Source organism: Amblyomma maculatum, chromosome 9 (assembly GCF_055883805.1).
Source record: "Amblyomma maculatum isolate TAMU_Amacu chromosome 9, ASM5588380v1, whole genome shotgun sequence".
Classification (NCBI taxonomy): domain Eukaryota; kingdom Metazoa; phylum Arthropoda; class Arachnida; order Ixodida; family Ixodidae; genus Amblyomma; species Amblyomma maculatum.
The window spans coordinates 78,720,158-78,742,356 of record NC_139352.1 but is presented as its reverse complement, the minus strand read 5'-3'; the positions used below and the strand labels follow the sequence as shown (position 1 = coordinate 78,742,356).

The window sequence follows — 22,199 nt, the reverse complement described above, 5'->3', positions numbered from 1 at the left end:
GAAGAGCATACTGCGATCCGTCAAGAAAGTTCTTTGAGCCCAAACCACTGAGTTCATTTCGACACTGATGTTGGGAGTTTCAACAATTTCACTGAAGTGATGAAAAAACTGTTAGGTTCAAGTTTATTGGTGAAATCACCTTTTGCATCTAGACAAATACTAGCATAGTCAAAAAAAGCTGTAGACACAATTACTGTTAAGAAGAAAAGTCTGATGAAGTTGTTCTTGATATGCATATCTGTAGCTATAACACAATGCACACTGCGTGTAATTATTACAACAGTGCGCTTTGATCAAGGCATTCTTGAGCAAAGCATTACAGTGGTGGTCACGAGAATGGGCTCGCTATTGCCAAGGAAGAGAGGTCCACTTTTTTAGTTGAGCACCATGTCCCTTTGGAAGTCTGAGACTACAAATATGGTAGCGATGTTGTAGATCTCTAATGACACCCTCATTAATTTAAGACAATAATTTTTTAGGGGACCAAGCTTTTTTAATATATATTTTCACCTCATTAATGTAGCAGCTCACGGTTTGGACAACCAATGCACAGAAACAATAGACTCTGCTGATGCCCTGTATTTTTGTTGCATTAATATAGATAATGACTAAAACAGCGCCCAAACTAGACATCTTTCCCGCATTTTGAGTACCGGAGACCAGCGGAAGTGATGGACATAGTGAGTTTGGATACCAGTGATGGTCCTTTCTCTAGATTTTTTTCACGGTTTACAATGCCAGCACTCATGATCGGTCTCCCCACTCATTAGCTGCAGTGCATGTGAGGAAGGCTTTCAACAGCATAATCGCACTTTGTACCTACCAGCCATCTGGGTGCAGAAAAATTGCTTTGGCGCAGTAAGTCTTCGGATATACCTGCGCGCAAGGATGCCTGCCAATATTAATAACGGCAAATGGTTTGAGTGGCGGACCTGCATTAAATATTTGTTCCTGAGCATACATATCCCTTACATTTTGACTGGCAACTTCCATTTTTTACAGCGATTCTCGTGATATGAACGGCCATCGCGGAATGAAGTCACCATGCCACGAGACTGCAACAAACGTATCGCAGCTTATCAACTACTTCAATCCACTGTATTTGTTTCTTAATTTAAATACTGGCACCAGACTGATAGGCAAGTTACAAAGGTAATTAATATGTTCAGTTCTCACTTCACTACACATTGTTTTGTGCCGAAGCAGACCTTAATATTTTTGTTTATTTCTGAATAACTTTTTGCCTGCTGCTAATTTTTGTTACGGACAGCATGCTTCGCGGAAAACTTTGCTCAGGAGCTGAAGGTACGTCTAACCCAGCTCACTATATGCGAGCCCAAACACACCCTTCCATGGTACTTTCTTTTTCATTCCATATCTTAATATGTTTTGCTGTATTGGAAGCTCGTATGTGACGTAAAAATTAGGCATACATCTTGAACTACACTATTAAACGCCAGAAGTACTCCTGAAAAATCGTCCCACAATTGTGGAGCCAATTTTTTCACCATAAACTTTTTTAGATATTTGATTTGAACAATTTATGCTTTCCTCGCCTTGTTCGACATCAAGTTTTAAAGCAGTAGTAATGAATGTCTCCAGGTAACCATTAATACACTGAATATGGGCGCAAATTCAGGGACCTTATTGGAAGAGCAGTGGACGACCCAGCTGTCAAGCCCCAGCCTGGATAACCAGTGTAGTCTCGTAAACCGGACTAGAGACATGGCGCAGGTCTACGGCTTCCAGGACTGAAGAGACTGCCCACCCTGGACTAATATCACGCTTGCTCTTTATGAAAAGCTCATCTCTCCCTCTCTCCGAGATGTAAAACATCTGAAACACCTGAAGAGCATGTGTGATAATTAGTATTCCTCCTAATATGAAGAAGTGGGGAGCATTTAATGAGTATTGTCACTACAAGCTAAATTGTTATAGACATAATAAATCTGCACACAGCCACATACTGAACTTGGTTTATGTAACAATTCCCTGTTGGAGTCGAGCTGCTTCCAGTCGGAGCAGGGAATTGTTTCAAAATTAGTCAAACTTTTCGCCTCAGCTATCTATACTATTCTTTAACTACAAACTATGTAGTGGATTTCAATTGTCTTATAAAATACTTTCATAATTGGGTGAAGTATCTAATAGAATTTTTTTGTGCAGCTCGAAGCTGACATGACTGTCGCTTGCACATTCTGCTTTCCCCTTTTTAGCACCACACACTTTATATATACGCATCAGAAAAAAAAGTACTCCTTAATACAATCACACAGGAAAAGTGTATCATATTGGAAAAAATTTGACCCAGTCCACCTGACTTCGAAGACTATAACAGTTGAAAGTGGTACAGAGGCAGATTCAACCCTGGCAGGTGCCAAGGAAATCCTAAATTACAAACATTGCTTACTTATCAATTGGAAATAACTTTTTGAGTAAAATTGAAGATCATCATAACGTCTTCCCACGCTGCGGCGAACAGAACGAAAACAGCCCCATGTGTTGTAGCTCAGTCCCAGTGTGCAATACAATGTACACAAAAAATTTCACAGACAAAATAGGCGCTTGCCTCAAGATAAATTATGCTCAAAATAATCCGTATACATTCCTGAACCTATTCATTGCAAAATTCAGAACATTTAGCAAAGTTGTAGGTAAATAGGGACAACTTACTTGGTCGCATTGAATAAAACGACGTCGTCGGTATGGGCGCCATTTTCAAACCTGCCCAGCGAGCGCTCCCGCGCGATTGACTTCTCTCAATCTTGGCCAGATGGCAGCACATGTTTGTGCAATACTGCCCCAGCAATGATATTGGTGGCGCTACCTCATGCTGCTTACAACAACTCTGTAGCAGGAAAAAAGAGGGGGGGGGGGGGGGGGGGGAACGTTTTGCAGAAGCACGGCCGGTCTCGAGGTAGAGGGAAGCGCTCTCTCCCTCGTGACCGGCCGTGGCAGAAGGTTTGCAAGTACAGGAGACAGTTATAGGGCCGTGTAATCCGCCCCCTTCTCTTCCCCCCCTCAACAAGAATCTCATTATTATTGTTGTAAGCAGCATGAGGTGGCGCCACCAGTACCATAGCTGGGGCAGCGGCTCGTTAGCTTCGTTGCCGCTGCATAAGATGGGAATATCTGACTTCTTTTGATCAAATCAGGCAAGTACCCCAAGCAAATTTGGCAAAAAATACTAGCAACAAAATACCATTTCTGTGCAAAATTTGAACTGCGAGGATTCCGCGGTTTAGCTGGAGAACCATTCTACATCGCGCCTCTAATTGTGCAACACGCTATATAGAAAAAAAATTTCACCCAGTACACATAACAATTGAAAGTGGCACAGAGGCATTTTTTTACTTTTTGACTGGCCATTTCTTACCTGGCACAAGGTGCATAACAGCTCTTTTTCTAGTGCCTTGCCAGTTGTGGATCGCGGAAATTCGCCACGGCACGGACCCGACTCGCTCATTTGGAAGCACATCGTTGCATTTTGGCACTGTGCAGAAACTACTGCTTCCTCCTAGATGTCGTGTCCTCACAAGAAAGACAATCTCACTTTTTTTTTTTTTAATGCTTCGCCCCTCTGCATTTAGACACAATGGAGAAGCCACCGTGACTGATGGTTGCAGCTGTATTTTAACTTTTCATGTCGCCTACACTCAGCTGGTTCGGCTTACTCGCATGTAATTAGCATGTGTACGGCTGGTCGCTAAACATGATATACAACCAATAAGTGTCAATAATCTGTACACATTAAATGAGAAATTGTGTTATCCTGGCATGCATTAACCGGAGTGAAATTGTTTAACCTCTATAAAAAATTTGATTGCCTCCGATTCTGGGAGTATGAACTGCGAATGTATCAAGGTTTTATTGTAACTGCCAGGCGGGATTTGTACAATGTATCCGAATTTCTATACAGAATCTTTCAGTTACCTCCAGTTACCTTTTTGGACATATCATATTTGTCATGTCCCTAGTCATTAAACATCAGGTTACGTTGCTCCTAATCTCAGCATCCTTAGGGCTCAAAACAATCGGCGTTCTCCAGAAGAGATGGTCAATCTCTGCACCCTTGTCATTTCACATAAATTGTTTGCTTACAAATTTGCGCTAGCCTTTCCATTAATTAAAACATACTCTTGATCCATAAGATGCATAGAAGCCTACTACTTTACTAATATTAACAAACTGAAAAACCTGCTAGACATCATTTGTTCCAAATCATGTTGCTTGTTTGCCTTTAAACCATTTTTCTATATGACAACCAGAACCATCCACATGCATAGGCATCCCTAACAAGCTGTCTTCCAGAGTACATAAACTTCCCATTGTGCTGCTGCTACAGGCATTTGATCTTATTTAAGAAATTTATAAGGTCTGTACCCAAATTTGTGGATTAGAGTTACAATGAGCTCTGGTCCAACAGGCTTAATGGACGGCTTCAACCAATGACGTCCCATTATAAGTACACCTAGCTTAGTGGAGCCTGCAGTCATCTCTCTCTCTCTAGTTACTAAATACAAGTTTTCACCATCACAGCCCAAATTTAATCCTTTCAGGCGGCATCTTTAGTTTCCATCAGATTTTTCTGCCATAACATGGGCTTCTACTAAGGGAAATGAGCACTAAATACTAGCACTTGAATGCTTTGCAGGAAATTGCAGAATTCTGAAACAAGTGCATGAAACTTCCCATAATGCTGCTACTTCGTGCATATGTGCTTGAAGCTTTCCAAGTGGCCGTTCTGAGCCATTTGTAGACAGCAACACCAAAATGCCATGCTTTATCGAGTAAAATCTGAAGGATTGTGAACACTTCAAAGGAGTGCATTACGCTTCAAACTGCAAGAAAAATTGTCTATCATACTACTGGTGACAATGTCTCCGTAAAAATGGTGGACATGTCACCTCACAGTCTGCCAAAACATTTGCTGTTCATTTTAAAGCATTTATTTAAAACAGATGATGCAGAACTAACCAAAAATAAAGGAGTCAGTGCAAGCAGTTTCGTCCCCAAAACTTGCAATTTGGCTTTGTTAGAGAGCTTTTAATATCAAAGCTTTATGGTGTTTCAAGGGCCTTTACAAATCCTTTTTTGAACTTCCTGTGCAAACCCTGCTGCTGTATGTCAATATTGACTCACTACTTGAAGAAAATTTTCCTATGTAGGTATGCCAGCAATTACTTAGTTTTACATTTCAGCATAGATTAGCTTACATGGGTTCGTTTATCAATTGCTTTCAGCAGTTCAACAAAACCCACTACAATTTTGTATATAACACTAAAACACACGCTTTTTGTAATGCCCCAACTTATTTCTGCGGAAATGCTTGCATAACCTGGTGTTTCACATGTATGAAATCATCTGCCCCAATAAGCTCAGGGCATCACTGAAAGAGAGACGACACCTAAAAGCTTTTTATATATAAAAACTTTATTTTCACCGAACGAGATATCGCAATCGCTATGTACACGTCAGAATAGCGCACGAGTAGACCAGCATGCACATTCAGCATAAATAAAACCGCACGTGCCAGAGTAACTCAAAAGTCAGCATCCAATGTGAACACTTGCTCCTCCTTCTTGGCCATGACGCCAGCCTTCTGGTACTCGCCAACCTTCTTCTCAAAGAAGTTGGTCTTTCCTTCCAGGGAAATGTGCTCCATGAAATCAAACGGGTTCTCGGAGTTGTAAACCTGGAAAGGCGAGAAAACATGAGTTGTAGCAGCCATCTTAAATCCCAAAGCTAGTCACTGCACGACGTTCTTGAGTTAAGGATGGTGAACAGCATGGAAAAGACAAGGACTAAAGAAGAGGCTAAGCAATGAAGTACAGCGATCGCCTCGGCTGGAGCATTTTGCAAATACTCTTCAAGTGCCGGAAAAAAAAAAAAAAAAGCGAAAGGTACTAGACTCAAGTCAGAGAGAAACAAAAACCCACCTTTTCGCACCCCAGCTCAACAAGCAGCCGGTCAGCCACAAATTCAATATAGCGCTTCATGAGCTCGCAGTTCATGCCGATGAGTGCCACGGGCAACGCCTCCGTCAGGAACTCCTGCTCAATGACCACTGCGTCGCAGACAATCTGCTTGACACGCTCGGCTGAGGGCTTGTGCACCAAGTGGCTGAACATGAGGCACGCAAAGTCCGTATGTAGGCCCTAGCAAGAAAAAGAGAATAGCAGTCACTCCTGCAGGCAGTTTTGCACAAAACAAGGAAGAAGAAAAAAAGAAAGAAAAAACGAAAACACGCAGTTTCAGAGATTGCAAAAAAAGTAATAAATAAATTTTGGAAAATAACCACTGTTAAGTTGGCTTCCTCGCACAGCACTGACAGCAACCCAACTGCCAGGTAGGGCGGCTTCCATGCGTTACAGACGTGTAGCATAGAAAATGGTATGCCAGAGTGAACACTACAGCAGTTTTAGCCGAATCAGTGACATCCGACACGAGCACAGGGTGGAAAGAAGCCAACAGTCGGCGAGGCCAAGGAATTATCTTTCCCCTAAACAGATTACATTACTAATTTCTGTGATTATCCAAGTAAACATTAAAAAAAAAAAAAAGACATAAAGTACCATCCCCATCGCTTTCCTTGGCCTCGCCGACTGTTGGCTTCTTTCCTTCATGTATTATAACGAGCACCCTCATTTCCCCTTGATTGACGAGCACAGGGTGGTTATTGTAAAAGACTGCAGCTGTCTGATTACCAACCGCCTATGCCACTGTATCTTCCGTCGCACAATTGGCAATGAGATATAAAAGCACTAGTGCGGAATAATAAAGCTAACCTCTGAGAGAACGATCGCCGTCAATGGTGCAGTGCAGCGAAGCCTGCTGCCCGCCATTAGCCGCGGATACAATGCTGCTGTGGGATATGACATGTCCGTCTTATGATCAATCATGTTGGATATTAGTATAAAGTAGAATTTGCACATTCACCTGTTCTGTTCTTCACATGCATGGTAAAAGTTTGTCATATGTACCCGTGAGCTTGACTCCTGCAGCCAAATGATGGGCTAGACAGAAGTTGAATAGCACGGGCAGCATCTGCTTTTGCTTCCACTGTGGGGACAACACGTTCAAGGGTGCAGTCCCGAAGCTTTTTGGAAGCTGACAACAGCAGCAGTCTCGTCTTTTTGCCACCCATTTTGGGAGGCTGAACAGGAATTCGGACGGCTTAAAATGTGCAGATGTATTGGGTTGTAACGAAAACCTTTAGGCACACCATCACGCTACAAAATTTCAGTTAGATGAAAGCCACGCTGCACAGCTACCAGCACGAAAGCAGTCTAGAAGTTGGCACCACTGCTCGCACTAATTAGATACAAATTAACTATGTATCATATGCAGTCGATAACAGATACATCCAACTCTAAGGGGATTATGACACTTCCAACTTATCACACAGCCAAATAAAACTTGCGGAATTCAACAGAAAATATACAAGTTTGATTCAAATAGTATATGTGCTGCTGCATATGTACAAACTGCAGTCTAGTGGACAAGCCATATGGTTTCTTTTTAATGTACCTCATCACGACTGATGAGCTCGTTGCTGAAGGTCAGTCCCGGCATGAGGCCGCGCTTCTTGAGCCAAAAGATGGAGGCGAACGAGCCCGAGAAGAAGATGCCCTCAACAGCGGCGAAGGCCACCACACGCTCACCAAAGCTGGCGTTGCGGTCACCGATCCACCGCAAAGCCCAGTCCGCCTTGCGCTTGATGCACGGCATTGTCTCGATGGCGTTAAATAACTGCTCCCTGCGAGAGTAGGCAGAAACTGGACACTTTCTAATAGGGCTACAGGCAACTGGCATTTTCTTTTCTCCTGCAATTAACACACGAAAGGTGAAATGAAACTACTTTCTTGTCTGGTATACCTCCTAATTATATTTAATCACCGCTAAAGTGACACCCAGACAGTTTTGGAAACAGTGGCTAAGTGAAACTCCAAGGTAAACGTCATTTCCTTGAAGACAACATATGTTCACAGTACCCAAACACAGAAAGCTAATGGAATGAATGCAGTCTCTATCGCAAGCAATACAAATCTGCTTTGAATGGTCTTTCATTTCTACCTTTTTAACAGAGCTTAAGCTGTCCAGTACCACTGTTACACTAGTTAGGTTCTTGCCAAAAGAACCATTTATGTCTACAGGTAGTGTGCCATGCCTAGAATAGCAGCTGAACAAACAATTAGGCTGTGAATTAAGCCTAAATGAAGGTGCATGTTCTGAAAGAATTAAAAAATCACCTCTCAGCAGGGTCCTTGATGTATGTGTCTATAAGAAGGCTGTACATTTCCGAGTGCACATTCTCAATGGCCACCTGGAAGCCATAGAAACAGCGTGCCTCTGTTACTTGGACCTCTTGGCTGAAGCGTTCCACCTGCAAACAAATGACAGCAAAAATATTAGTACTATACGTTACACGCACAGGTGCAATGCTTTCATTGATAAAGCATACACTGCAGAGGACAGTCATCACATATTTTTGGTTGGTGTGTTGTATTTTATGGCACATAGGCAACTAAGGCCATCATGCGCCAAAAGCAAGGTTTAAAATCTGGACTTTGTTTAAGGGCTTTAAAAAGTTATTATAGGTTCTATAACTTGTTTAGATACTTTGCTTTTTTAAACGAGAAATAAAATTCGAGTTTGATCCACGACACACATATAGGAGGCCAATCAGATGAAAATACCTGGTCCAAAACAAAGCTTTACAGGGAATGGGGTAAAAAACTTTCAAGACAACCACTTATTGGAACTCAATTGATGCGACAACGTTAAATTTACCTTAGACAAAAATTAATTACGGGTGTATGAATATTGCTAGTGGCCTTACTTAGCATGCAGTAATCAAGGAGATCGAACATGCAGAACAAAGTTTCAGCTCTGGCCCGGGGGCAACACGTGCGAGAGCTTCACCGATATCATGTCAATACGTACTAGGTTCTCGTTGACGATTCCATCACTGGCGGCGAAAAACGCGAGGATGTGCGATATGAAGTGCCGCTCATCGGGCTTGAGCGACTCCCAGTGTGGTAGGTCCTTGGCCAGGTCCACCTCTTCCACCGTCCAGAAGGACGCCTCTGCCTTCTTGTACATGCGCCAGATGTCCTCATACTCGATCGGGAATATCACGAACCGACGAGGATTCTCGCGAAGAAGCGGCTCGTCCTCCACGGGTGCCGACCGCCGTGCCGGCTGCAACACAGACGGCAAAGCTTTTATCCCTGCACAGCTTTTTCCCTAAATGACCTTCAAAATCTATTAAACAAAAAATAATGCGTGTAAGTTTTCTTTTTCAGATTGTCGCGCCACCTGTGGAGTGCCACGGAACACAGTCCGTAAAGTCCAAGCTCGCAAACGGGCATCAGTAGTTGGCGCCAAAACCATCAGGCGGCGTTTGTGTCTGCAAAGCTGCCCGCAAAAATGCGAGATTCGGGGGGCAGTATTTCGCAGGTGGTGTGACTAAATATCTTTTAGCAGCTCTGTCAGCTGACTCGATAAGTCCCATAGATACGTGACAAACTACGCGGCAGCGTAGACCGTATCCGCATGAGACTGAACGCATGTTGTCATGGCCGATTGCATCTTGACTCAGCCGGACACACTGAGCGGGTTCAACGCCAACCAGATGTTTAGAGTTCACAACTTTAATAAACCACATTTTCTGCGTATTTGGATGGCAAAACAAATGACTCGACCGCTTCCGGGCGGTTGAAGCAGAGCATGCAGCAGAGGCGAGAAAGTGGAAACATGCTGCTCACCTTCTTCTCAACCTTAACGGAATCGGAGATGCTGCCGTCGGGTGCCTGTAATTAAGTAAACAGAAAACACGTAATGAAAATGCTTTGCTGCAATCAGTACTGCGGGATTCGCATACTCTCCTCTTACTACGAAAGGATTCATGTTTTAACGAGATATCAGAAGGCATAACAGTGACAAAGTAAAGGTCAGTAGAATTTCCACGCTCGGAATAGTTTTCGCAGTGCTATGAACAGGGTAGTAAGATGAAACTTCGCCAGCCAAGTGATCCACTCAACAGAACCCGGCGCTATCATTCGTCGCGGCCACCTTATGGGGACTGGGTTTCAAATTTCTTAAAATAATAGTCAGCAAGGCCTGGTCCAGAAAACTGTCCTATACTGCTTTCCTTTCGGGCGGCTGCGCCCACTAAAGCAAGTAGCATTATGAGGTGCAGCGAGGCTACGCCCGCCGTTTTTGGCGGGACGACGAACATCTGGCTGGCCCGCGCCCCTTTCGCGCTGAACAGTTGAAGCACTCTAGTGTCGCACAAAGCAATTTACTACTCGAACCAACGATAAAGCTAGCTTCTTTTGAACATTTCTGGTCATAAGAGGTCTGCATAAGCACCTAGGACATATGCCAAACCACAAAGCAGTAACTATGTGGAACCAACGCGGCTCTTGTTGCTGTCGGTAGCGTCAGCATATTTTGGCCCCTAAGCAAGCACTACCATTCCTACTCACAGCTGTGAAGTACGATATGGATCGAAAGCCAGTTTTTACACCGGCAGAAGTGATAGCTTCAGGTGCACTGCTTCACATATTGCTTCGGGGCGTGAGAAGGCACTACACACACCTAACGGCTGCCAAATCTATCGCAGTACTATGAATGTATGCTGCATAAACTCACGTGATTTTCCTTGTTCTTCAGCTTGTTGATAACGTTCATGTCCCGCGCAGCCAGAGACATTTTTGCAGTATTCCTTACACGACCGCACCAGAACAGAATTAGCGCGCGAATGTGCTTCTTCCCGCCAAGAAAGCAGCTTTTTCCCTCGATTGAACAGCTCACCCAATCGAGACGCGAATACGCCACTGCGTGGAAAGTGACGTCTACCAACCTAGACCAATCACAGGTAACAAAATAGCTTGTTTTTGTTTTTTAACATCGATTCAGCACAGAAATAAGAGCGTTACAGTCACGAATGTGCTTGAAATTTCTTGAGCCGTTATACAATTCGTAAAAGGGCGAATTTCTCGATGTTTAAAGTCTTCTTCTAGCTGAAAGAGGTCGCCACTTGTGGTAACTAAATAAAAAATAAAAAAAAAACTGCCACACCGCGCGCGGGCGCGCGGGCAAGTCTATGCACGCAGGCGTATCCTAACGTTGTACGCGAGGGCCGTTGGCGAGGGCTGCTTTACCTGCGTGACTGTATTCAATGTAAAGCAGGAAAAGCGAAGAGAATTTTGCTGGGTCGTCGCTGGTCCAAGAAATGCAATCATAATCAAAATGAGAAAGAATATATCGCACATCGATCGAGCAGCTAGCGCAGCTGGCCTGTTTTATGTTGCAGGATTGTACACATCAGGTGTACATTAAACAGTAAACCAAATAAGCACTGTGAATGCTATGAACACTGTTCCGGTAACTCATAGTGCTATGCGACGTCGACTAGCAAATACAACAAATTCAAGGTCCGCTTTACGCGCAGGCTTTCATGCTTTAATTTCTGCTAGTAGAGTACTGCGTTTATCTCGGTCTGCGATGTCAGCAAGGTGTGCTGGTGCGCGAAATACACGCCAAGCGCGCCGCAAAGGCAATTAAATGGATAAAATGAATGGCGTGTGTGTACACTTCATATCACAAAATATGGATGGGAAGTTTGAAGAGGCAGTTTCCGGAGCGAAATATATACTTGCGGTGGCCGCGCAATTTGCCCCATCCTGCGTTGAATCGCACCATGGCCACGTTTTGACGGAGGCGGAATGCGCAAACGCTTGAGTACTGGGATTTCAGAAGGAAAATTAGGCGGATCTGCGCGCCAAAGTTCAAAGCTGCAGACGCGAAGGCTGGCGCCAGGGCCAGCCGGCCTGGCCAGTTCGAGTGGCACTGCATTTGTGTGACTATGGCGCCGCTTTGTCGTACTGCGTCACTCAAGTGTCAGTATGCGCAACATGTTTGTTGTTGTTTACCAAATGACATAACCATTAAAAGCCCATCCTCCGTACACACTTCGTTTTCTTCGGAACAAACTTCGCTCAACAATGCAAAACGCCCAGTATTCAGCCTTTAGGCGCTAGTCTAGAAAGCCGTATTATTATTATTTTTTTAAATTCCATGCAACGAACATTTTTTTTTTTTTCGTGTTTTAGATTAAACAGTACGCCATATCTTGCCCCTACTGTGAGCGCGAAAAAAAAAAAAGACTAAAATTTCAATTTCTACTTCAAAACAACTAAAGATTTATCAATCCGAAATCTTGGTTGAGACGAGTTGCCCCCTGATGCAATTGCAACCACATTGACTCCTTTGATAATTGTTCATACTTTCTCCTAGCTGCGTTTGAATTTATAGGTTTTCGCTATTCTCGTATGACTCGATCTGTGTTGTGATTGCGTTTAATTCATGTTATGTCAGAAGTAAATATTCCCGGCCCCCTTGACAGGGCCCTTTTTGTAATAGATACTTTTTGTGTCTACAATTACTACTGCCGCTACCGCGTGCCGTCTGTGCGCAGGCGCTGATCTGCCTCAATGCAGCATGTACGTCTGCAGATGAACAGCTGGTGCCATCTAGCACTCGGTCGGCGATCTGCGCATGCGCACTGGCGGCGCGGCAAGCGCTATGGCTTTGTACCTAAAACTTCGTGCGGGGTGCATATCCGCTCTGCGTCGTCGCTGCCCAGTGTCCCGACATTAACACAATACTACAAATGTCACGCCTTGTGTTTCTTCATTTATTGAACAGCCTGTGCGTTGAGCAACAGTGGAGCCAGCCTGTTCCTGAGCCCGATCCTGGAGGCCAGCTGGAACAGCGTGGCGCGCGTCGCCTGCCCAGGCTCCTGCTCAAGCCACACCAGCAACGCCTGGTGAGCCTGTTTTACTGCATCGCCGCCGTGCTCAGAAGCCAGGTACAGGATCTCATCTTCACCGAAGCTCAACAGGGGCGCCAGCTTGGGCCAGTCCGCACCGACGGCTGACGCCAACGCCAGAAGCTCTTCCTTCTTCAGCGTGTCTTTGGCCGACGCACCGCCAGCCGCCGCCGACTCTGTCGACGGAGCTGCGTTTAGAAAGCGACGGCTGTTAGAGCACGTTTCCTGGTTCAGGGTCCATGATTGCATCACATCGCGCTCAGCTGATTTGTCAGAATGTAGTGACGTCACTGCAAAAACACCACGATGTCCCAAGCGCAGTGGCGTTACGAGAGACAGCCCAGTCACCCTCAAGCGCACACTACCAGAGAATACAAACAATAATATAATAAATAATACATGCATCGTTGCAAAGTGCTGCCGAATTTTATGGGACACAACAGCAGCTGTCCTGCGAGGTTTCTTTTTCTTTTTTCTTTTTTTTTATGTCCCCCTGACCTCCAACACGCCAATTAGCTGAGCTCTTCAGCGGTAACTGGCGACAATTCGCGGCGACATGCCGCGCGGTGGGCTGAGGGCCGCCAAATCATTACCACTCGTCGCTTGTCGCTCAGATTCTGAGTTTTCAGAATTTCGTTTCGCCAGGGAGCAGCTCGCGAGGCAGCCAATCGCAGAAGGCTTTGGGGTACTCGGCTTCCATTTTCTGGTTTGAGCGGAGAACCTGCAGACGCTCACTTCATCTGATCTGTGTATATATGAGCGTATCGAGACAATCCAGTAAAGGCTTGGTAAGGTAGTGAAGGAAATAAAAAAGGCCAATGTGGCTAGATATTGTTAATTTTCGAAAGGAGCAACAGAAAGTCACTGCTTGCAATGCAAGTCTGCATCGCAGTGTAGCAGCGCACCACTGCGCTGTGAAGTTTTTTTTTTCTGTTTTTTTTTTTTTTTTTTTAACGCGATGCAATATAAAAAAATTCATCCGTGTTCTTACTTCATTTTGTTTAGTGTTAGAAACAGGGTTTATCGTAACCCCCTTGGCCGAACGACGAGGCGGCGGTTACAAAGCAACGCTTAAAACGCGCCTCTCTGTCGCCGAGTCCCGTGGCGTGTACCAGCGGCAACGATAGGTGTTTGCGGCGGCGTCGCGCGATATATCGCCAGGAACTGTCCCCTCATGCGGTTACCGCTGATTGTTAGACGCGTCGCGCGATGCATCGCCAGGGACTGTCCCCTCATGCGGTTACCGCTGATTGTTACACTCGCTTATTTTAAATGCTGCACGCCCTAAAAATGCCGCAACACATCAAGACGAAGCTCCGTATTTACACGAGCAAAGCTTAAGACTTGTTTTTCCCGAGCAGCATCACAGTTCCCTGCAGCCCTGGACTAACGGCACAACTCTTCAGCGACAAACCAGCTACTTTTAAACGACGAAGTTTCTTCCTCTTCTTCGGCTACCGATAAAGATACCTACAGCGAGCTTCACCTTCAACTGGTGTGTAACTAGGAGAAGCCAGCTTTACGACAACCTTGAGGGTGACGGCGCGCATGCGCAGAAGGGTTGGTGAATAAGAACGTAGAAAAAATAAAAACAGAAACGAGCCGCAGGATAAGAGAAGGCGCTGAAATGCAGGGAAAACGACTGCGCAGCACGAAACGATGCAGCGGTGAGGGTACTCACTTAGCGCGCAGAAGGCCACTGCGCGCGTCTTGTTGCGCTTTATCGTGTCGCGCGCGTTTCTTGAGTGCCGCCTCTTAAATGACATCGACGCACCCGCTGTTTCCGCATTTCCGAGAGCTGTCTCCATTTTTTCTCGATCCCTGTGCAGTAGTTGGCTCGAAATGGATGAGCTGGCGTTACAGTCAAAGCTCGTTAATTTCAACTTTATTAATAATTCGAATTCTTGGGTAATTCGAACTGTACTACTTGATGCGACCAAACATCACAAAAGTCTACGTAAAAAAAAAAAAAAAAACAAAAAAAAAACGAACAAAGCCCATTTTTCGAACGTGAGTTCGCTTAACCGCGGACAATTTCAAATACGCGCCGCAGCGCATCAGTGGTCTGGCACATGGCCAGAGAAACGCCCCGCGATAGGGCGCAGCCGATACTCCGCTTCACACGCTGTTTGCAGCACTATGAAAGGTAACAGCGATACTGGGCAATCAGGATGGCGCGAACTCCAAGACTGTGCTCCTAAACTCCAGTGGGCGCCATCTTGGATTGGCTAAGATCACCTTTTTTTTTTTTTTTTGTAGTGCTTCTGAAACCGAATGCTAGCTACAAGCTAGGCTGCGGCACCTCCGAGCAGAGAAATAGGGCGAAACGGTAAAACTGCACAAAATAAAGCCCCTCAACAGTAAATAGCGCCAATCGCTTCCCTACTCCTCCACTTTCGGCGCGCCTCGATATGCCGCCAGTGGCACACCTGCCGGAGCAGACGACGTCTGAAACGCCCTGGGAGGATGTAAGCAGAAAAATTTGTTCGAGCCTTAAGCAGTGCTTTGTCAAGCGTGACCTTTCTTTCTTCGGTTAGTTAATGGCAATGAGAGTGCATAGCAAAAATTGCACTAGAAAAAAAAGAAAGAAAAAGAAACGAGCCAAGCCTTGCTTTAAAAAGTAAAACACACGTATATTAAGAGTGCACATGTTGCAAGCAAGCCAGACCTCGACACAGGAGGGATTGTGACGAAAGTGCATGAGTTTGATGTCCTCACTGTGTGAAATTAGTATTCCGGCCCACTTCACGTGCCTGTTACAGAGGCAGAAATCAGTTTATTTGCTCGCCATGAGAAAAGTGACGGTCTTTTTCTTTTTTCTTTTTATAGCAGTAACTATTTTGACGGTCGGCTACCGTGCCGATCATACCCTGGATGCCCCTTGCGAAGCCCACAGCATCCGTCTGACGTCATACCTTTACAAATATGCATTTGCCAGGACCGCTCTGGCAGTTACGGTCATCCGTGTACCAATTTAGTGGGGGTAAAATTACTCATTTCGGAGGTCACGCAGAACAGAGAGGAGGCGCCTGCTACCCTCCGGCCGCAGCGCTGGCCATGGGGTTGATTATATTTTAGCCATTCGATATCACATTCCTCCATGATTCTACCTGGTCTTGCCTTCCCGTTTTGGGGTTGACGCAGCCCCATGATATTGCGAAAATGTTTCTTAGGCCATGTGCTGGATGTTCAGGGGTGGCGCCATGCGATTAGGATAATCCATGCTGGAGCCCATCCACGATTGAAATATTAATGGGCTTTTTTACAGACTTCTGATCAGCTTGGTTAGACCAATAAGTGCAATTCGAATTAACCGAAGCATTCAAACTACTGAGGCGCTACCCGATGAGCTTTTGCTGTAGTAGAAGAGATTGCTCTTGCAAGCGGCGAGTTGTCCTTTGTGCCATTTCACTGCTTATCTCTCGCGCAAACTTTCAAAAGTGTGTACAACCTGTGGACAGCTGAAATCGGGAAGCTTTTAAATAACTACGGCCACGATGCGCTAAAATTTGGTAGATGTTGAAACATTGCCTGAGAAAAGATCACTTTAATTTCACAATTCACTCATCAGCGCGGCCATTCTGACAGCAACCCTGGGCTTTGATAAAGAAAGGCCTAACTAAACTAAACTGCGCTAAAGGCCCACATGCTGCGCTGGCATGAGCAACTACTGCAAAAGAGTCACTATCAGACGTATACACCATGTTCAACACAACAGGTAACGGAAAGTGTAGTACGGATATGAACCGCAAAGCCATGCCATTGCAACTGCCTTGATGTTAGCTCAGCAAAGCCTCTGCAGCCTAATGTTCTTCCGTGCTGCCCTGCACTCGCAAAAATAGAAAAAAAAATCCACCTTGCGTTCGCGATCACGACAACTGAAGGCGCAGAAGCACAGTATCGCAACAAAGTCCTAGTTGTTTCTGTTGCGTATGTCCATGAGCATTCAAATCACGAAGCTACGAAAACTGCGGCCAACGTACCTGGAAAGAAAAGAGCCAACGAGAAGAACGCGAGAAATACTCCCACTATTTTGAAAAAGAAAAAAAAAAGAGACCAAACAAAAATGTGCGCTTCCACATGATCGGAGTCAGCGGATGGGGGAGGGGAGGACGCTGGGGTGACACGAGAGCGAGGAGAAAGTGGAAGAGGTAAGTGAGGTGTCGGCAAGGTCCGATATGTGAATATAATTTGGGAGGGATAGAGGGGCTTTACATAAGACCCGACTAGTGTGGTGGCTGTGGTGGCAGCTGCCTTTCTTATTCCCTGTTCTGTGTTACCTCCAAGACCTGCAACTACAGTACATGCCCATTAATTCGACCCCCTTCATTCAGAAGTCCGGATAATTCAAACTGTCGGCACTGAAAAGAATCGCTAAAATAGCTCTCCGCTTCGCTTTTAATGTACTTTGTGCCAGACCGCGGCTGTCCACCGCCCGAGTACAGTTGCATGCAGTTTCGGACGCTGACCGACGGCACTGCGTGTGCTTCTCTTGCTTCCATCCGTGGGGCTCTTATACTGGGCCAAACCTGCGTGCTCTTCAAGCACAGTTCGTGCGTAGTGCGGTGAAGCATCCTCAGACGTGACGAAGCCGCTGGCGAGAAGATAACGCCACTACCACGTTGCATGGAAATGCTAAAATAGCCATTGTCTCGCTTTTCTCGCCATAAAAGCAGCAGACCATTGCCCTGCCTTTCAGCAAATAAATATACTACGATCAAGCCCCGCGTATCTTTTTTTTTCTTCTCTATTTTTCTTTTTGTGTGTGTGTGCGGGAGGGTCATTTTTTCCCGGCTCCTTGGAGAATTTGTGAGCCCTTTACATCACCATTTATTTTTCCTCTTTTCATGCAAGGTCTCAAACTTCCCCCTCGTGTTATATCGTGCCTCGTTGATATGGACATATTTGTTCCCCAGCAAGACTGTCCTTAAAGTGAGTCATCTAAATAATGAATCATAAAAGGAAGTTTAAGCACTTAAAATTAAAAACTGCATCTATGAATAGTGATCACCAGTGAAGTCGAATCTGTGCGAAATTTTGGTGGGTACAAGTCCAATGTCCCAGCTACCATTATATTTAAATTAATACAGTGTGCAACTTTACGCATCTAGTGGTCTATGATACGCTTAACGCAACTCAAGGATGAATGGCAATTTCCATTAAAACTGTTCACATGCAATAAACTGCCGCTGCGTAGCAGCACTCGGTCGACTGTAAACTGTTTTCTACATGAAACAAGCTGCAGAGAGTTTTCTTCACAGCCATTCAGGCAATACAGGAAATGGTCATGTGCCCTGACTGGACAACTTTGCAATGTAAAGCATGAAACCACAAAAGAAAAGGATAAACACAGCAATTTCCAATATTGAACTGCCTTGTTCTAAGTTTTCCCTCTGACAATGCAGAAAACGAAACATCTGGTTGGGACTGTAGAGGTTTGTTGTCATAACTGCCCACATTAAAATAACCAATATACATAACCTTCAACTGGATTTATGTACATTGTCCGAACAGCGAATTTCGATATTAACGAAGCTTAAGGAGGGATGTAGGGATAAATCACAATTTTTATCAAAAAAAAAAAAAAAAAAGAATGCATTTCTAAATTTTTGTTTTGGATTGTGCATGTATTAAAGAAACTTCTCACCAAGTTAAGTTGTCATACACCCAAAGCCATATTTAAATTATTTCTTTTGTGAAATGAAGTGCACTCATCAACGAAAGCGCCTATGAATGCTGATTTCAAGACACAGGTGCATAGCGGGCAAGAAATTGAACACAAAGTGCAGCCACAAGTTAGAATGCTTGTTTTTCGTGTGCTCTAGCGAAAAAAGACCTGCTATCAAGAGTACAGCAGGCAACTAAAAAGAAAAACAGAAAGGAAAGGCAAATTTTCGGCCATGGTAACGGCAGATTGGATAGTTAAACCGAAATGGAAGCTTAGACTGACTAAAACGCAGCACATAACCTTCCGATGCTGTTTTTGCACCAATGGGAGCCTGGCTAACCAAAGTGCTCAACAAGCTAGATTTAGAATATAGAGCCTAGATGAAGAGGCGCGCCCAGCAAGCAACCACGGAAAGCATTTCACAGCACAGACAAGGGCACTGGAAAGCTGAGCAATCACCACAGAGCAGTGTCATGTTGAAAAGGACAGCCAAAAGTATGCACCAGGCCACTGTGATTTATTAATTTAGGCCTTAAATTTGAATAAAATCTTGTGAAATCTTTGAACTCATTTTTCTCAGTTCACACATTTGCAAGAGCACAACTATTAGGAAAACTACCATTTCCAAATACTATTGCCACAGGCTCCTTTCAAGGTGGTTTCTGGACTAAAATTTTGTTGGGAAGAAGATAAGGTACTTTTTGGATTCCTAATTATTCTCTAAGATAAAAACGAAAGTATAAAATATGTGACATAACGACAAGAGTAAAAACGAAGTTCGTTTTTAAAGTGCTCAGATCTTTACATATTTATGACAAAGAACCCGCAATTGGCCTATCTTGCAAAATGATCTACCCAGAAGTTACCTAAGCACAAGCAGTGAGTATGTCTTCACTGGTTTTGAAATGGCAGTTTTCCTAAGTGGACACACTTAATTACGCATTATGATAGCTATATTTTTTCTATTTAAGCTATGGGAATGAAACTTAGAATACATTCTATTAAGAGCTAAGCCACCCCTGAAAATTTTATCGAAATTGGTGCAATAGTTCCAAAGTTGACTGTTCAGCCCCACATCACCTTAAACACAGTTAAAAAGATTGGCCTCCGAAAAAACTGTCCAAGATTTGAGTTGTCCATATAAGCGGGGGTCTATTAACGAGGCACAACTGTATTCATGTAAATAGGGCACTACAACAAAAGCAGCTGGCGAGTAATCATCAAGCAGGCACTGGAAAAGAACAGAAAATGGGTTTGCGGAAAGGCACGCGCACACACACACACACGCGCACACAAACAAACAAAGTAAATAAAAAGGCCTTTAGATGGAGTTCTAAGCCTGCAGGGTCGGCAGTCTCTCATTTCGCTGGCCTTGGCCTAGCAAGTCCACAAAGAATGTAGAAAAGAAAAAATAGTTCCATAGAATAGACGGCTAAACTGGAGCCTCTTTGAAGGTTGTCACGCAGAGCGCAGAGGAATAGGAAAGACATTGATTACAAGAAGAGAAATTCGGCCGGCAAGACAAGTAGCCCCTTAAGCAACATGCAGCAAGAACAATGGCCTTGAAATGTTTGCAAGTTAAGTGGCATATGACCACCACAGTCGTAAAACAGTGTGGGCTCTCCTCATAGTGCCCCGTAGTGCCTAAGGGCACTACGAGGCTGTGGTGCAACAAGTATTTATGAAAAGCATCAAAACTAGACCATTTGGAAGTGGCTCACCTGCCTCACCAGCTGCTTCCTTGGTCTCCTCATGGTTTTTAAGCAGCTCATCTTCACTGTCCCCATAGTCGGCCATATCTGTTTTCTCGTCGGACTGGTGAGAAGATGCTGCAGTGTTCTGAAATGGGTACAGGCTAGTAAAAGCACCCAATGCATCACTTGCGTGGCCCCCATATACAACCCGCATAGAAAATGTACACATCTCTGAAAATAATTAAATGTGATAACAACCACAACTGACTACGAGGAAAAGAAAGGTGAAGGCATCGCTTCTCTTCTCAATGGACAGCCCAATCGCAGCGTGGTGACGCAGTGCATGGGAGGAAGTTTAGAAGGTTTCACTGAAAAAAGAAATGCTCTCCGAGGCCATTTAGATACACATCTCTACGTTGCAGTAGATGACGCATGGGTAGCCCTGTAAGAGATGTGGTTGCATAGGCTGGCTCTGAAGCCCCTGTTTTTATTGTACGAAGCTTGAAAGACGCAATTCCTAGATTACAGTCGACAAGCATTGTGAAAGATTCAAGCTGTTGCGAGAGCATTGCAGAAGTGTATGCGTGCCACAAGTAAGCCTGTACCTCACGCACTCCTCCTCGATGCTACCTCTCATCCACCGACAGTTGCTCAGGAAGAAGAACAATCATGGGGCATTTCAGGCGTTCTGCGGATGCAGAACAATAGCACGAGAATTATAACTACCAAAGAACCATGTTGCATTAAAAAAAAAGATTGTATGGTTTATAGGGCTTAACGTCCCAAAGCAACTCAGGCTATGAGAGACGCCGTAGTGGAGGACTCCAGAAATTTCGACCACCTGGGGTTCTTTAACATGCACTGACAACGCACAGCACACGGGCGTCTTGCTTTTCACCTCTATCTAAAAGCGGCCGCCTAGGCCAGGATTCGATCCCGCATCCTTGGGCACAGTAGTCGAGCGCCGTAACCACTGCACCATCCAGGCGGGGTAAAAAAAAATGTTCACAGACTTTGATGTAAAACTGCTTGCTTGCTGTAATAACCTACTGCACTTCCTCAGTGTTAAAGTTCCCCTTTTTTTTCTTCCCTGTGGTCCCAAGAAAAACCTAATGGCAGGGTTCCACTGTGAAGGCCACACACAACTCGCACAGCAGCAATGATGTGGTTATGTAGAGTTGGAAACTAAGGAGCACTGAGCGTAAAGTGAAACTGGCTTGTACAGACATTACAACATGACAGTGGCAAAGTGGCCACCTTCGCTGAAAACCATTTCTTCACAAGCAGGAAAAGACCAACAAAAGAAAGTCGGGTGTAGGTGCCGTCACTTGCCGAAAAGACCGTGTGATGTCAATACATTTCTTAACAAGCTGGTTCTTGAAGCTAGGCTACACTACTATGCACTTCTAAAAGGCAGCCACAGAGTTTCTTTCACGAGTACAGGTAAGGAGACAGAACCGAGAGGTGGAAATATTTCTTCAAACTGGATTTTTTTCGGCAACACATGAGTTTCTTGCTGTTGAACAAATGGCAATGCATCTAAAAAGTGCCAAGAAATAGATTTTCACTACAAACTTAAGAAGTTTGGGTAACACACAATGCTTCAAACGAGACCACTTTTATCTTGAAATGTGTATACAGGTTAGTGATGAGCATGGAACATTTGTTTTCAGGAAAAGCTGCCTCCACATGTGGTGTATGTGCACACTTATGTGCATGTCTATGTACAACGGACCTGTGTGCTGAGGGGAAGTTCCTTGGCCAAGCGCATCACCATGGACTCGAGGTAGAGTGGCAGGCTCTTGATGGGCTGGTTGCTGCTGGTGAAGAAGTGGGGCGACTTCTGAGACAGGAGGCGCAGCGACCGCCAACCAGAGTTGCTCTGGTACATGCTCCTGAAATGGACCAGTCGGTCAAAAGGCGAGTGTTAGCCTGGGTTCATTTAAAGAGGCAGTTCTTCAAGTGCTGCTTCATGCACCACGAGTTAAAAAAACTT

General features: G+C 44.7%; 2 protein-coding genes across 2 annotated transcripts in view; both read right to left on the bottom strand.

Moving 5' to 3' along the window:
- Positions 1–5,414: 5,414 nt before the first annotated feature.
- RnrS (ribonucleoside-diphosphate reductase subunit M2) lies at positions 5,415–10,817 on the bottom strand. Its single transcript, XM_084579193.1, has 7 exons — positions 10,660–10,817; positions 9,771–9,815; positions 8,947–9,204; positions 8,253–8,386; positions 7,531–7,759; positions 5,940–6,158; positions 5,415–5,695 (listed from the first exon to the last, which is right to left on the bottom strand). The coding sequence occupies exons 1-7, from the start codon at positions 10,717–10,719 to the stop codon at positions 5,543–5,545; spliced, it is 1,098 nt and encodes a 365-aa protein (XP_084435319.1). The 5' UTR covers positions 10,720–10,817; the 3' UTR covers positions 5,415–5,542.
- A 1,868-nt stretch (positions 10,818–12,685) lies between these two features.
- Hpr1 (THO complex 1-like protein Hpr1) overlaps positions 12,686–22,199 on the bottom strand; it is a 28,337-nt gene continuing 18,823 nt past the window's right edge. Inside the window, exons 17-19 of the mRNA XM_084579192.1 lie at positions 21,939–22,098; positions 20,231–20,348; positions 12,686–13,029 (exon numbers count right to left, since the gene is read on the bottom strand). Of these exons, the coding sequence (XP_084435318.1) occupies positions 12,707–13,029; positions 20,231–20,348; positions 21,939–22,098 (601 nt within the window). The 3' untranslated portion in view covers positions 12,686–12,706. The remainder of the gene's footprint in view (positions 13,030–20,230; positions 20,349–21,938; positions 22,099–22,199) is intronic.

Excerpts from the sequence above, each read along its gene's own strand:
- RnrS (XM_084579193.1), bottom strand. The coding sequence starts at position 10,719 with ATGTCTCTGGCTGCGCGGGACATGAACGTTATCAACAAGCTGAAGAAC. Across the intron at positions 9,205-9,770 it reads CCGTTAAGGTTGAGAAGAAG|CCGGCACGGCGGTCGGCACC; the intron begins GTGAGCAGCATG and ends TCTGTGTTGCAG. Across the intron at positions 8,387-8,946 it reads GAATCGTCAACGAGAACCTA|GTGGAACGCTTCAGCCAAGA; the intron begins GTACGTATTGAC and ends ATTTGTTTGCAG.